Source organism: Rhinatrema bivittatum, chromosome 9 (genome assembly GCF_901001135.1).
Source record: "Rhinatrema bivittatum chromosome 9, aRhiBiv1.1, whole genome shotgun sequence".
Classification (NCBI taxonomy): domain Eukaryota; kingdom Metazoa; phylum Chordata; class Amphibia; order Gymnophiona; family Rhinatrematidae; genus Rhinatrema; species Rhinatrema bivittatum.
In genome coordinates, this window is record NC_042623.1 from 128,231,261 (window position 1) to 128,248,319 (window position 17,059).

General features: G+C 44.3%; 1 protein-coding gene across 1 annotated transcript in view; it reads left to right on the forward strand.

Annotated features, from left to right (window-relative positions):
- LOC115098487 (cullin-associated NEDD8-dissociated protein 1-like) overlaps positions 1-17,059 on the forward strand; it is a 257,944-nt gene that overhangs the window by 121,849 nt on the left and 119,036 nt on the right. The window contains 4 exon segments of the mRNA XM_029615022.1: positions 84-100; positions 103-258; positions 261-338; positions 444-549. Coding sequence (XP_029470882.1) covers positions 84-100; positions 103-258; positions 261-338; positions 444-549 — 357 coding nt within the window.

The window sequence follows — 17,059 nt, forward strand, 5'->3', positions numbered from 1 at the left end:
AACATGATCCGACCATGGCACATATGTTTCCCAAACTATTTACTGTTCATTATTTCATACATCTTTATTTTATTTGTTTTTAGGCAAGGAGGACTTCTTGTTAATTCCACCCTTCAATTCTGAGCTGCCTGCTTCCACAGTTGACAAGCCCAAGACTTGCTGTGAGGAAAAGAACAATCATTGCCCTTGGTCACCTGGTGATGAGTTGTGGCAATATAGTTTTTGTTGACCTCATTGAGCATCTGTTGACAGAACTTTCTAAAATGATTCCATGTCAACAACTAGGACCTATATACAGTGCATAGCTGCTATCAGTAGGCAAGCAGGCCATAGAATAGGTAAGGAAAATAAAATGAATGCTTTCTGTAAAGATAAATATTGATGATTGATGCTTGATCATCAAACTATCTTTTTTTTTTTTTTTTTTTCTTTTCTTTTGTTAGGTGAATATCTAGAGAAGATTATACCCCTGGTAGTTAAATTTTGTAATGTGGATGATGATGAACTGAGAGAATACTGCATTCAAGCTTTTGAATCCTTTGTCAGAAGGTAAATGACCTAATGTGTGTATTTTTTCCAGCTACTTTTTCATGACTAATCCTTTTTTAATCTGTTTTGTCTGCTTAATAGTTATCAGTGTCTATTGTGGTAAGTTATTTTGATGATAGATCAATTAGCAATCAATAACAGTAAAATAACCCTAGGAGCATAGATGACAGCTGGCCCATTTAGCCTGTCCTGTTCCTGTCCACACCATAAGGATACATCCCTACTGCCAGCTGTAGAACTGGACTTGCTTATAAGAGAGAGCTCCTTATTAGTATGTTTTAATTATCTTTCTCATTTGCAATCCATATTAAGAAGATGGGCATTCAAGATCTGCCAAATAGTTGATACCCAACACCCCACCCCATCCTTCCCATGTCTGTCCATAAAGCTTTGCAGTAGTGTAAATAGCTACCCAACCAGAGTGGCCATTGCATCAGCAATCCCGTCTCTTAGGTTCCTTGTATAATCTGCCAGATAGACACAGCAACATGAACAATTGCATTTCCACTAGGACTTCTAGTTATTATTGTACTTGGAGCCTGCCAGCCAGACACAGCTGCTAGTTTAATTCTGTCATCACAGTTTAAGAGCATAAGACATGCCATGCTGGGTAAGACCAAAGGTCTATTGAGCCCAGCATACTATCTCCGGCAGTGGCCAATCCAGGTATAAGTGTATTTTCCTCAAGTCTACCTGGCTAATAATTGTTTATGGAGTTTTCTTCCAGAAACTTGTCTGTACACTTCTTAAAACAAACTATGTTACTGGCTCAGGTATAAACGTAGGTCTTGATTCACAAAGGCTTTCCTCCCATTCTGTATCTAGAGGCAAATACCTTGAATCAGAACCTTAGATTGTAAGTCTTCTGAAGCCAGGGAAATACCTACAGTTCCTGATTTTAATTCACTTTGCTGTGTCATGAAAGGCAAAGCTTGATTATACCCTGAATGAAAAAATACATTTTCCAATTTTTTCCCATCTATAGCAGGGCTGAATTAGCCATGCTGTCTGGGAGAGCGTCGCGATTCTGGGTAGGCGGAGTTCTCCTCGGCCACAGAGCTTTGACTCTGCAGCTGCGCAGGTAGTGTTCCCGCGCGGTTCCCTCACCTCTTCAGTTTCTTTTTTTCCGCGATCCGATCGCACACAGGGTTTTTTCCTCTTAATCTTTTTTCCTCACAGGAAATTCTTTGGCGAATTTTTTTCAAGTTTTTTCGCATTTTTATTCTTCACAACATCATACCCAGATGGCTCCGAAGCCTTCTGGGTTCAAGTACTGCCAATATGGCAAAATTATGTCCATCACTTTATTGCTACATTTGTCTGGGCCCAGAACACGACCAGTCGTGTCGCAACTGCGGCAGGTTGTCTCTGCAGGCTCAACGACATCAGACTGAGGACGGGCACTTCGGCCCCACCGTCGTCTGTACACTCGCCGGGACCGGCGAAAATGGGTAAGGCCCATTCAAAACAGGCTTACTCGTTGGGCCCATTGGAGTTAAAAAAGAGCCATCCCAGTACCTGGCCAGGGTCTCTCTCACCCTTATGGCTTTCTAAAAAAGCCGGGGCTTCGGTAGCAGTACTGTGCTTACAAGAAGCGGGGGATAAGTCATCTGGATCTTCAGTGCCACTTAAACATACGCACGATGCTCCAAGAACAAGCGAGGCACGTACGGCGCATCAAAAACACATGGATCGACGCACGGCTCAACCAAACTCTATACATCGGCGCATCTTCGAAGTACGGCGCACATATCGACACACGGTGCAACTACGGCGCAAAGAGCAGTGCATGAAGCACCTAAAGCGCATGGTGCAAAAAGAATGCAAATAGAATTGGGTGACCAGGAGGTTACAGACAAACATCAATCAAAACATTCTGCAAAGAAGAGAAAACATTCTCATGATTCACCAAAAACTTCTAACTTAAATTTTCAACATCAACTTCAGAGCTTAACTGCTCCTGAATCTCTCTCACCAGGTAAAGCATCACTAAGTGCCAGTTTTTTCCAGTCTCTCATCCATTTCTCGGTCTAAGACATTCTCCTTCCTTACAAATTCCGTTAACCAAACGGATAAGCCCGTCTCCCATTATTCCACCTAGGGAACAACAAAAAGGGACATTACCTGAAGACATATTGTTGGCGGCAATTCCAATAAAGACCACAAAACAAAAGCTGATTATTCCTACACAAGGCACCCTTGCAGCATGGGCAATGACTAAAATCTCGGAAGTTCTAAGCTCATTTTTCCAAGATCTGGAACATTCAGATCAAATACCAACACAACAATACCCCCAAGATCACCATCTTCACCTAAAATATTACACCATTAGATCCAGATTCTAACATACATCTGTTCCACCGCTTAGCCCGGGTTCCCCGGCATCACTTTCCCTTCTCACCAACTCTTCGGGAATGCATCTGACCCTCAGGGAGGGCCTACCGGAGCCTTATTCTCCTCCGGAGGAGACTTAACTTATGCAAAATTTATTGGAAAAAGTTGGCAACATACTCCAGGTAGAAACTGGAAAGGTACCTGACCCTAGGGGCGGAAATGCTAGGAATCTTAAAAATTTTTAATCTCCTCCTGAGCAGACTGCTCTACCACCGCATTCAATATTAGACGTGTTCTCTTCAAAATCTGGAAAACTCCCTTCTCATCATCAACTGCAACCTCAAGAAAGATTGACATTAAATATAAAATGCATGATTCCACAATTTATAACACTTCTCAGGCTTCCTCACCACTCCATTGTGGTGGAGTCTGCTTTATCTAAGGCAAAGCATACTAAATTACATTCGAAATGTCCCACCTGGCCGAGACAATAAATGTCTGGACGACTTTGGGGGAAAAAAAGTGTATCACTCCTCTATGCTTGCAACTAGAATACAGCATCATCAATTTTATACAATACAGTATCTTTGAATCACTTCAAAAATTGCATCCAATCTGTTTATCAGAGGACAACACACTTCCACAGCCTTTTTTTGGATATAGAAGAAGGTTCTCAGGCATTTACTACGGTCAATTTGCGTCATTTGAATCATCAGCAAGAGCATCCACTTCTGCTATAGCGGCCAGACTCCTCGCTTGGCTTAGAGCAAGCGCCATTCGAACTGACGTTCATGACAACCTCGCTGATATCCTATGCGCAGGAGACAGTCTCTTTGGAGAAAAGTTTGGAGACATAGTCTCTCATTTAAAAGGACAAGTGCAGCTGTACTTTCCCTAACGACACCAGCAGAGTCTCACAAAACCCAACAGCGGTTGTATCCTTACCATTGTCTGTATTATAGAAGGTCATACAATAAACCCTATTCTCAGTATAGACCTCAATCATATGCCCCACCCAGAAACGCAAACCCAACCCATTTCAAGGGGCCGTCCTAGACAGCAACGGCAACAAAAAGCAAACGCCGGCACCTCAACAAAAACAAGCCCTCATCTTTTTGAAAATGATACAGCCACTACCCACCACCAAATTTCATAGGAGGACGCCTTCAATTTTTCATAAACAATTGGGGAATCTATCACATCAGACCAATGGGTAATCAACATCATAAAGAATGGTCCACTCCCCTCTCTTCCTCATATCCCCCCCGAGACAAGTGGGACACTCCCAAGCAACATCCCTCGCAAAGGAGTTGGTCCAACCTACAACTTCAACAGTCCATACACACACCGTTCCTCTTCAGCAACATCATCAGGGGTTCTATTCCAATACTTCCTTATCCCAAAAAAGTCGGGGGTCTTCGACCCATTCTGGATCTGCGATCACTCAACAAACACACCAGAAAGAGAAGTTCAAAATGACTTTCCCTCAAAAATATCCTACCACTGATCCAGCCCAACAACTGGCTATGTTCCATTGACCTGAAGGAGGCATATTCACATATCCCAATTCACCCATCTTCTTGGCGTTACCTCTGTTTTCAAGTTCAGAACATGCACTACCAGGTTCTGCCCTTTGGCCTATCTTCAGCCCCAAGAGTATTCACGAAATGCCTGGCAGTGGTGGTGGCTCACCTCAGACAACTTTTGATCCAAATTTTTCCTTATCTGGACAACTGGTTATAGTAGCATTGATCAGTCTACACTGAGAGAACATACATTACGCACGATCAACTGCCTTCAGACGCTGGGATTTCTTAACTACAAGAAGTCGCTCCTGCAACCTACTCACAATACTTCAATTCATAGGGGCACTCATCAATACAGTGGACCAGAGGGCATACCTTCCTGCGGACAGGATACAGCCCTTACAGCGTTAGCCCACACCTTACTTCATAAAACACAAGCATCAGCACAACAAGTTTCTTCAACTTCTGGGACATTTGGCGGCAGCAATTTGTGTGGTCCCTCACCTAGACTTCACATGCGCCGCTTACAGTGGGTCTAAAAACCCAGTGGTTTCAATTTCTACAAACCCTCAACTGCAAGATTTCAAATACCAGCGCAATGAAATAAGATATTCGCTGGTGGCTCTCCCCCAGGAACCTTTCCTCAGGGGCCCCCTTCCGTTACCGCCTCATCAGCTCACACTGACTACAGATGCATCCAGGAAGGGTTGGGGAGCCCACCTGGGTGATCTAAGACCCAAGGTCTGTGGTCTCATCAAGAGTCTTCATACCAAATCAAACTCCTGAGTTGTGGGCCATTTGGAATGCACTCCAGACATTCTCTGTTCAAATCAGGGTACTGGGTCTAATGGTATACACCGACAACCGGGTAGCCATGTTTTTACATAAACAAGGAAGGAGGGTCCGGTTCCTGGACACTGTGTCAAGAAGCAACTTGAATTCTCCATTGGGCCATCAAAGCCCAAGTATCCATTCATGCAACTTATCTTCCGGTCTAGACAGCGTAACAGCAGATCATCTAAGTTGGATCTTTCATCCACACGAATGGATATTAAATCCAGAGGTGCAAAAAGCATATTCCAACAGTGGGGTTTTCCCGAAATAGATCTTTTTGCTACAGAGACAAACAGACAAGTCCAACCTTTTGCTCCATTTATATGCCAGCAGCCTATGATTGCTCCCAAGGCCTTTCTTATTCCATGGACACCAGGTTTAATGTATACCTACCCTCCCATTTCCCACTCATCTCTCGAACAATACAGAAATGTATTCAGGATGTGGTCGGACATGATTCTCATCCGCCCCAGCATGGCCAAGACAGCCATGGTATGTGTACCTCATGCGACTTTCCACATGCCCCCGATAACACTCCAAAGCCTTCCACATCTCTGATCCAGGAAGGGGACTCTCTACTTCATCCAATGAATCAATCACTTCATCTCACGGCGTGGAGATTGAAAGGCAACTACTAATTCATCTAGGCCTATCTTCACAGAAGGAATATCCTTATTGCTTCAAGGAAACCTTCAAACCAGATGCAATTACACGGGGGAAGTGGCTTCGCTACTTGAATTGGTGTACTCCAAAAAATATAAATCCTTTTTCATCTACTGCCATTCAACTTTTGCAGTACATGCAACACACTTTATGAAGCAGGTTTAGCCACTGCCTCGGTACGTGTTCATATCGGTGCTATAGCAGCTTTTCATGAACCTCTTAACGAGCTTCCAATTTCCAATCATCCGTTAATTTCCAGATTCATGAAAGGCATGTTACGGCTTCGGCCCACCAGTGGAAAAACCACCAATACCATGGGATTAAAATGTGGTTTTGGAACAACTAATGCTTCCTCCTTTCGAACCATTGGACTCCAGCCACATTAAATATGTGTTATGCTTTCGGGGTGTGAACCCTTGGTCCAGCGAAGAACGGATGTCCGATCGCTGGTTGGCGAGGCCTAGACCAGGACTCTCACGGAAGGGACGGCAGGGAGATCCGGATGCAGGGCGCCTCCTGCAGGTCGTATGGTCCAGATGGCTGGCGCCTCCAGCAGGTCGTAGAATCAAAGGTGGATGTCCTCAGCAGGCCGTGGAGAGTAAAGCTGAGCTGGCGCCTCCAGCAGGTCGTGGAATCAAAGATGGACAGTTCAGATAATGGAAGTTGAGGAAACTCCGTAACCAGTCCAAGGGTCAAGATCCAAAGAATACCTCACAGCCGATCCAGGGGTCAGAAGCCAGAGAATACGCCACAGCCGGTCCAGGGGTCAGAAGCCAGAGAATACGCCACAGCCAGTCCAGGGATCAGGAGCCACAGGTCAGGATCAGGAACCCCGAACAGGAACAGACCAGGAGCCGAGAGGAAGTCAAGGCAAAGTCTGAGGCGCAGGACTTGCCTTAAATAGCTCCTACCAGCTGGCACACTAGGGGAGAGCCAATCCCGACACAGGAGACATCCTGCAGTGAATCCTAAGCATTGATGTAAGCCCCTGAAGGGGGCGAAGCCAGCAACCCGGAAGAGGGAGCAGAAACGCCGCGGCCATGTTGTGCTGCGGACCGCGGCCCCGGAGCCAAGACCTAGCACATCTTTAAGGAAAACGCGGCGGTCTGCCGCGCTGGTAAGCGTCGGTTTCCGGTTGCGGCAAGCCGTGACCGCGGCTCCTAACAATATGACATGGAAGACGTCTTTTTAATTGCAATAACATCTGCAAGAAGAGTCAGTGAACTCCAGGCATTAGTTCACTATTCTTCTTATCTAGAATTCTACCACGACAAAGTTACCCTTTGTCCTCACCCTTCTTTTCTTCCTAAAATAGTATTGTCTTTTCATATTAATCAGACCATAACTTTACCCATTTTCATTCAAAAACCTCATCAAATGAACGTGAAAAGCTTCTGCACACGTTAGACTGCAAAAGAGCATTGGCTTATTATAAACAAGGACTCAATCTACTTCAAGACCTTCTCAGTTGTTTCTTTCCTTTAACCCGAATGACCCTGGACAATCAGTCTCCAAACGGACCTATAACTAGTTGGTTATCGAATGCATTCTCTTTTGCTACAAACAAACGGATAGTTTAAACTTAACACACAGCCTCAGGCGCACCAAATCCATGCCACTGCAGCATCAGTTTGCCCACCTGAACAGGTTCCCTTACTTGCTATATGCAAAGCGGGCAACATGGTCATACATTCACGTCTCACTATTGCCTACAGCAACAAACGACCTCTGATGCAGCATTAGGCATAGCAGTCTTATCAACACTTAAAAAGATATGAGACTGTCTACTACTGTGGGGGTTGTTGTCCACAAATTCAAAAACCATATACTTGGGACTCTGACAAGCATGGCTAATTCAGCCCTGCTATCGACGGGAAAAAGCAAGTTTGCTTACCGTAAACGTGTTTCCGTAGATACCAGGATTAATTAGCCATGCGTTCCCTCCCTCCTCCCTAGACAGTCAAGCAAAGGACACACATACTGAAACTAACTTACCTCTCCGCTTGGCTACAAAGAAACTGAAGAGGGTGAGGGAACTGCGCGGGAACACTACCGTGCAGGCCGCACAGGGTCAAAGCTCTGTGGCTAGCTGAGGGAAACGCCGCCTACCCGGGATTGCGACGCTCTCGCCAGACCAGCATGGCTAATTCATCCTATCTACGGAAACAACCATTTACGGTAAGCAAACTTGCTTATTTTGAATTTGCTGCCATTTAGTTTCATGGATATCCTAGTACTATTTGAAAGAGGTAAATAGCAGTTTCCTAGCGTGTAGCAGATGGACTCAAAACAAATGGGTATAGTGTGCTCGTGCTAGCAGTTGGAGACGGATCTGACATCAGCACGGGTACATATACCCCCACAGGAAGTGCAGCAAATCAGTAATTATCCGTCTCCAAGCAGTTGGAGCTACCTCACGCTCGCTGTGCATGTTTTCTAAAGAATGTCCCCCCTAACCTGGATTCTGCTCACACAGATGCCAGCCTGAACGGATGGGGAGCACACTGCGAAGAACTCACCGCCCAAGGGCGGGTGGACCAGAGAAGAGTCCAGGTGGAACATCAAACCGACTAGAGGTGCGGGCAGTCAGGCTAGCGTGCCTGCGATTTGCCCACAGACTTCTCGCGACAGAGCGGTCAGAGTGCTGTCAGAGAACGCCACCAACGGTGGCATACATCAATCGACAGGGCGGAAACCAGAAGCCAACAAGTGTCCCTAGAAATCGCTCTCCTGATGATTTGGGGCGGAAGCACATTTTCAGGACATCTCCGCCGTCCACATTGCCGGGAAGGACAACACGACGGCAGACTTCCTCTCAGCAGAAGAAGCCTAAATCCAGGGGAATGGCAGCTGTCGCCCACAGCTTTCCAGATGATTGTGGATCAGTGGGAGACCGCCGGGCATGGACCTATTAGCAGACAGGTCCAACACTCAAGTACCCCAGATATTTCAGCCGCAGGCGGGATCCACTATCCCAGGGGATCGATTGCCCTGGTACAGCCGTGACCTCAGGGAATCCTGCTATATGCCTTTCCTCCGTGGCCCCTGCTGGCGCCATCCTCTCAAGACTTCACTTAGCAAAAGAGCTATTTCCACTGCCGGTCCTAATCTTTGGAACTCACTCCGCACCAGACCTTAGAATTGAACAATCGACTCCCACCTTTAAAAAAGACTAAAGACCTGGTTGTTCAAACCAAGCATTCTCTTAATCTTAAATTCAATATCTAAGCTTTGATCTCCAGGACGGTCCACTACTTTGTATATAATTATTCCTATTAAGTTATTATTATTTATTTTTTCCAAGTTCTATTTACCCTGTTCATTGTATGACATTATTCTTTATACTGTCAATCTATTGTTGTAATGTAAACCGAAGTGATTAGTAACTTTGTTACCAGAACTTCGGTATATAAAACTGTTAAATAAATAAAATAAATTATACACAAGATTCAGCGACACAGAGGCCTAGTTCTTCTAGTGGCCCCGGACTGGCCAAGAAGACCCTGGTACGCAGACATGAGAAGACTACTGGCAGGGACTCCTCTACGCCTGCCTCCGCACAGGGACCTGCTGGGGCAAGGTCCCATCCTCCACGAGGATCCAGCTCAATTCTCTCTTACGGTCTGGCCATTGAGAGGGCTAGACTGAAGAAAAGAGGATACTCGGAGCCGGTAATAGATACACTCCTCCGAGCACGCAAGTTCTCCACACCACTAACATATATAAGGATCTGGAGAGTTTTTGAAGCCTGGTGCGACTCTCACAGCACCAGTTCACATGCCGCTAAGATCCCTCTCATTTTGGACTTCCTACAAGACGGACTTCAGAAGGGTCTGTCCCTCGGCTCCATCAAAGTTCAGGTAGCAGCGCTGGCTTGCTATGGTCCCAGGTGTAACGGCAACTCCATTGCCAAACACCCAGATGTTTCACGTTTCCTGAAAGGAGTCAAACACATTCGCCCGCCACTGAAGTGGCCAGTGCCCTTGTGGAACCTCAACTTAGTGTTGCAGTTTCTAGCGGGATCCGCCTTCAGGCCCCTTCGAGGCCTGTCTCTCCGTTTGTTAACCTTGAAGATGGTGTTCCTGCTGGCCATATGCTCAGCACGCCGCATCTCAGAGCTACAAGCGCTGTCCTGCCGTGATCTGTTTCTCAGAATCACTCCAGAGGCTATCCATCTTCGCACGGTTCCTTCCTTTTTACCCAAAGTGGTCTCACAGTTTCACCTCAACCAAACCATATCCTTGCCTACCACGGAAGGTTTGAAGAAATCGGAAGAAGGTCGAATACTACGCCATCTCGACATTGGCAGACTACTGTCCAGATACCTGGAAATGTTAGAAGCAGTACGAAAGACGGACCATCTGTTCGTCCTGCACAGCGGGGGGAAGCGGCCTCACGGCCGACCATCGCCCACTGGATTAAAGAAATTATCAAAGCAGCCTACGTAGAGATAGGAAAACCACCGCCTCTACAGGTCAAGGCTCATTCTACCAGAGCGCAAGCAGCCTCTTGGGCAGAAACTAAGATGCTGTCGCTGGCAGAGATATGTAAAGCGGTGTCATGGTCCTCCCTCCATACCTTTTCCAGATTCTATCGTCTGGACATCCAGGCCAGGGAGGACACAGCATTTGCGAGGGCAATCCTAAACGTTCCTCGGGCAGCCTCCCGCCCAGTCCAGGAGTAGCTTTTGTACATCCCATTTGTTTTGAGTCCATCTGCTACACGCTAGGAAATGTTGAGATTACTTACCTGGTAATCTCCTTTTCCTTAGTGTATGCAGATAGACTCAGCATCCCGCCCGGCTGCCGGTATACATGGGGATTCGCCGGCTCACGGTAAGACATGTTTTCTTATATAGGGCATCCACCCTGCCGGGTGTAGATGCCTTCCGGCTGAGTACAATGGCAGTCTCCAGCTACCATCAATTGGTCAGGGTAATCCTGTTCATTTAATCGATTGGTCAGTCACACATATATCCATAAAAGCTTTTGCAAGGAAGATTACTGATTTGCTGCACTTCCTGTGGGGGTATATGTATCCGTGCTGACGTCGGATCCGTCTCCAACTGCTAGCACGAGAACACTATACCCATTTGTTTTGAGTCCATCTGCATACACTAAGGAAAAGGAGATTACCAGATAAGTAATCTCAACATTCCTTGCTGACTAGTTCCACCCCACTCATAATTTTATAAACCTTTATCAAATACCATCTGTAATGTCTCCAAACAGAATAGCTCATCCATTTAGCATTTTTTAAAAGGGAGTCTTTCCTCTCCTTTATAATTTTTGTTGCCCTTTTCTGTTAATGCTATATCTTTCGAGATGGGTTAACAGTCTAATCTGCGTTACTGGCCAATGCTATGCTGTGTGCTGGCTAGAGTGCACGGTTTAACCCACGATTGGACATGTATACATAACCCCCAATGCAAAATGGGGGTTAGCTTGTCCAAAGTGCGCATCCAATTATGTGCATAGGTAATAGCGCTCATCACATGCAAATGCATGTTGACGAGGCTATTATCTATTCCCACCCCCCCCCCATGCAAAAATAAAATGTGCGCTCGACGTGCACATTTTTACTCACCAAAATTAATGCCTGCTCCAGAACAGGTGTTAATTTTGGAGGAACCCAAAAAGTGTACAGAAAGCAGAAAATACTGATTTTCTGTACTTCCTCCGACTTAATATCGTGGCGATATTAAATCGGAGGAACTAAAAGATTAGAAAGTCCCAAAACAAGTGTGCTGGCAGTCACATTAGGAAAACAGATGCTCTAAAATTGAGCATTCCTTTTCTTAATAGGCTGACAGACACCTTTCTTGGGCTCCAGAGCAAGCGTTAATTTTGGTGAGTAAAAATATGTGCCAGCACATACAGCAAAGACCTTTAGGACACCTGTTAAGTAAGGTCTTGGGATATTCAGTGGGACTTCTATTGAATTGATATTAGAAGTGTTGATTAAATCAATGTCAACTGGAGGACAATTGATTGTTTTGAGAGCATTAATTCATGGTCCATTGTGTTGGAGCACTGAGTATATTGATCTGGTGTGTTGGTATATTAGTGTTTTTGGGTGTGGTGTGTGTCAGGCATGAATGTATGTATGATTGGCTGTATGATGAAATGGGTCCTTTGCAGCGATTTTCGTGAAAATGTACTGTGATATGGATATTGCTGGTATATATTAAAGGTAGCCTAAAAATTTGATTTTTAAGGTGGTATTGAATTTTTTTTTTAGTGAAATGGTAGATAAATTGATTTAGAAAGTAATACATTTTTCTGATACTTAAATTTTGTACCATACATATTATTTATTTAAAACAAGGTATTATACTGAAATTTTTCATTAATCAACAATGCTACACTAAGTATTCATACTATTTATCTCATCTACATTTTTCTCACTTTTCTAAGTGTCCCTTGGATTACTAGTCCTTAGATTTCTTTCCATAGCTCCCTAATAGGGGATTTTGTTCTATTAATTTGGTTATCCCAAGTATTTTCATTTCATGTTTAAATATTCATATCACAGATAGCATTAAAATGTGTTCCATTATAGCAGTTTCCTAATTTATAGAATAAAAAGAACCTGTGAGTCTTTTGGTTCCTTGTTCTTCTCTGACCTTTATTTATAGCATTCTCAATCTTGCTTTAAGCTCCAGTGTACCACTGGGAGCTCAATGCAGTTTGTACACTTTTCCTTTTTCACAGTTCACCTTCTCTACTTGTTTTAAATGCTGTCTTTTGGCTGATTTGTCAAGTTTCCCAAATTCTTGCACTACTTGGAGGCCTAAATTCAGAAAAGCTTAGCCTCTAAATTTTGGGAAAACTAAGACACCTAATTTCAGCCAAATTAAGGTCTTTTATGTTTTCAGCCACAAATTAACCTAAAAACTTAAGAACCTAACTTTATGCCTATTCATTTGCTGAAAATCAACACTAAACATGTAACTCTTTTTTTCCCTGCCTTAGCTTCTTCTCCCCCCCCCCAAATTTTGGAGCCTAGTGAAATTAGGTTCCTAAATATAGACACTAAGCCCTAGTAAATTTTCAAAACAGCCAATTTAGGAACTTAACTCCCAAAATTAGGTGCCTAAGCTTTTTTGAAAATTGACACCCTCTTACTTCAGGCACGCCACTAGATTTGTATGTCACAAGAAATCAAACATAAAATTCACTTGCATTGTCTTCCTGTCATAATTAATTGCTTTTTTTCCATCAATAAACAGGGCTGAATTAGCCATGACTTCTGGGTGATGTCATCTGGCAGAACGGGGGTGGGGCTATCTCTCCACGCTTTGAGTTTTGTTCTTTTGAGCATGCACTCCTTTGGTTCTCCTCAGTTTGGTTTTTTTCCCGCACTATGTCCGGTTGTGTGATGCATTTCTCTACTTTTTCCTCAACTTATTCTTGTTTTGATACGTGAACCCCAAAAAGCACTTAAGTGCTGCTATGTTGAAGAAAATGCCTGGTTTCAAGTTCTACCGGTGTGGGCATATGTCCATTACAGATGGACATAACTAATTATTACATTTGCCTGGGCATGGATCACAACCAATAGACTTGCTGGGATTGTGAGCGAATATCCCCCTGTGCTCAGAAGCAATGAGTTTAAAAAAATTAGTGAGACTAGAAGACAAAGCATCCTCAGAAATGAGAAGCTACGCCCTTCTCCTCCACCTAGGGAAGCCAGTTAACACAGTCATCTCCAGGGCCCAAGACCTATCACCCAGCTCACCATAAGAGGGCAACCTCGTTTGGGCTGATGGGAAGCTCATCCACTCCTAATATATCCAAAGATTAGACATAAAAAAAGGCCTAAGTCTGTAGCAAAAGCCTTAACGCAGGCGATTACAAGCCTGACCCAAAACCCTTTGATGCAAAGGAAGTCAGAGGCATGCCCTCACCTGACATCAAAAACTGCACCAAAGTACATGCTTAAGTCTCACAGTATACCTATGTGTGATACATTAACATAGCCGATGCTCTCGACGCACGGTGCTTCAAAACATGACGCATCGTCTCAATTGCATTCGATGCAGTTGGCTCCAAAAACACCACACTTCAACTCAGCCAATGCACTCTATGCATCCTTCACTGAAAACATGATGATGCATAGACACAGCCATCACATACAATGCACCGAGGCAAGTGTGTCCCACCTAATCTAGAGGGCAAGCATATGGCAAAGAAAAGAATAGCAAGGAGGGCAAGAGAGCATCAATCTCTCCATTCTCCTCTGGCATAAAAAAACAACCACAGAAAAATAAGACGGGCCTCATTCCAGAGAGGGAACATACCCATGATCCAAAGAAACATAAGAGGGCAAAAACAATCATGATCCCAGAGGAATCCGAAATGGAAAATTTATCAGACTAAGGGGTAGATTTTCAAAGGAGTGCACACACGTCCATGTATGTGCAGTTCCCGGCGCGTGCACATGGACGTGATGATTTTATAACATTCGTGCACGTGGGGGGCAAATTTTCATAAATACACATGGTATTGCAATCGGGCCTACTCCTCTACTTACACTACCTCTCTCTTCCCCTCTCCTTCCCACCCCCTAAACCTAACCTACCATTTCTTAAATTTTTATTTTATTAGTTAACTGCTCCTCTGGAGCAGAAGCAAGTTACGTGCACCGGCTGGCTGCCGGCGCACACTTCCCCAGAACAGTGGCTGATGGCCGCTGTCCTGCCGTCCTCTGCCCCGCTCAGACCACACCCCCGGCCCACCCCCTTTTTCAGGGCCCGGTACTTGTGCACATACCCGGGGTTTATGCGCGTGGCCTGGTCTGTTATAAAATGTGCGCTGTGCGTGCAAGGCTGGCCACATGCATAAACCCCCGGTTTTTATGCGCTTAGGCCTTTGAAAATTTGACCTTAAGGGAGCTTATATGGCTCAAACCTCACTCTAGCCCATCATCTTTTTCCTCTCAAAATGGGAAAAGTTTATTCCGCCCTTTCTTCAGTTTCTCGAAGTCTGAAACAATCTAATTTACAGGAAGAGCTAATAACCATCACTTTTGACTCGCAAAAGACACCAGATTCTTCAGATTTAATGGCAGCTATACCACCACCTAACACTGCCATAAGGAAAAAATTTTCATTCTGGAAAAGAACCCTATTTTTCACTGGACTCTAAATCTTCACAGGCAATTTTAAAAAAATTTTCACGTTGTTTCAAACTCTTACTTACAGTGGAACATCCTGCAAGCCCTCTGGATGGAGACCAATCTCCATTACAGGAATTTCCTAGCTCCCCACCTCCATAGGATATCCATGAAATGCCTGAAAATGCTCTGCAGTATTCCCCTACACATGAAGAGAACACTTCTCCAGTAATTTCTCCTGGCATTTCAACAGGTATCCCCTCATATCCGCCAGAGGATCTACCGGAAACTTCTTTGCCATGGGAGGACCTTACTTATTCAAAACTTGTGGAAACGCTGGGGCCAACCTTGAATGTAGAGATGCACAAGATACCAGACCCGAGATCTGAGGTGTTTTGGCATTTAAAAAATGTTAGATTTACTAGCAGAACCTACAGCCTTGCCATTACATAATGTGCTGAATACAGTGCTAGATAAGACATGGGAGTCGTCCGTCCGTCCCCCCCCCCTTTTCAGGATTACCTGTGACATGGCAGGTGGACCTAAAATTTTCCCTAAAAAAAAAAAAGTTGCTTCACTACAGAGTGGTGCAAATTCTGGACTCTTCAGTAGTGAATTCTGCAATGAAGAAGGCAAAGAAATCCAGACTCCATTCTAATATTACACCAGGGCAAAGATCGCAAAATTCTGGACGACTTCAGTTTGAGGCCTTCGACACAGCCTGCATCAGCTGTCTATTGCGGTACACAGGATGCATGGCTCAGAGCGAGTGCTGTCAGGGAGGATGTCCACAAAAAAACGGGCTGACCTTCCCTGCTGCAGGGCAAACTTCTTTGGAGACACATTAGGAAAACAGTTTCTCAAATTAAGAGCAATTGTGGCTGTGCAATCTTTGATGTCCACTACAGAGCAAAAAGGTCGATCGGAGAAGGTTGTACTCTCAGTACAAAAAGGCCTTACTATCAAAAGAAACCTTATGGACAATATCAACCTTACAGAACATCACCTTGCCAGACAGCAAACCTAGTCTTCACAACAAGAGTACATCATAGAAACCAAAGATATCAAAAACAGCAACAGCAGCTACCAAAACTTCAACAGGATTTTGAACCCAGTCCAGCCCCAGCTACCAATACAGATCAGAGGCAAAGGCTTTGAACACATTTTTTCAAAGCCTGGTCTGACATTACAATGAACAATGGGGTTTTGAATATAATTCATCACATGTACAATCGGAATTTCAACTCCTACAACCCATTCCACACTTAGTAGCTGCAACCATGGGATCTAGCTCAGGTACTTCTTTTAAACTAGGAGGAGGCCCAAAATGTGATAAACAAGATCCCAGTGCCCTCAAAACAGAGACTATTACTCCCACTACTACTACTTCCTCATTCTGAAAAATGTCAGGAGGGCCTCTGTCCAGTTTTAGACCTCTGATCTCTTCACAAATTTTACAACAGGGAACATTCAAAATGACATCCCTGAAATCAGTACTGCGCCATGTTTTTTACAACCCAGCGATTGAATGTCTTCACTGGATCTCAAAGATTTAGTGCTCGTAATCCCCAATCCACCATTTCTGTTGGTGCTACCTGTGTTTTAAGACAGGATCGGATCATTACTATACAAAGTACTTCCCATTTGGACTCTCTCATTTGCCCTGAGAATCTTCACCAAATGCTTAGCGATGGCTGTGGCTCACCTACGAAGAAAAGGGGATACGAATGTTTCCATTATTTGGAGGATTGGCTAATAATCTCTTCTAAGTTAGAGAAACTTCAAATACCATTCGCTGCCTCGAGAGTCTAGGATTCCTTGTAAACTACAGAAATTAACACTCGAGCCAGCACATGTTCTTCAATTTTATTTATTTATTTAAAATCTTTTCTATACCATCGTTAAGCTAGTTGCCGTCTCAACGGTTCACAATAAGGCACATAATTCAAACTTAAATGTGTTGGAGTTATATTAACTAACAGGTGCCATCAAATACTGTAACATAGTTTCATATTAAATATTACTTAGTGGTTGTG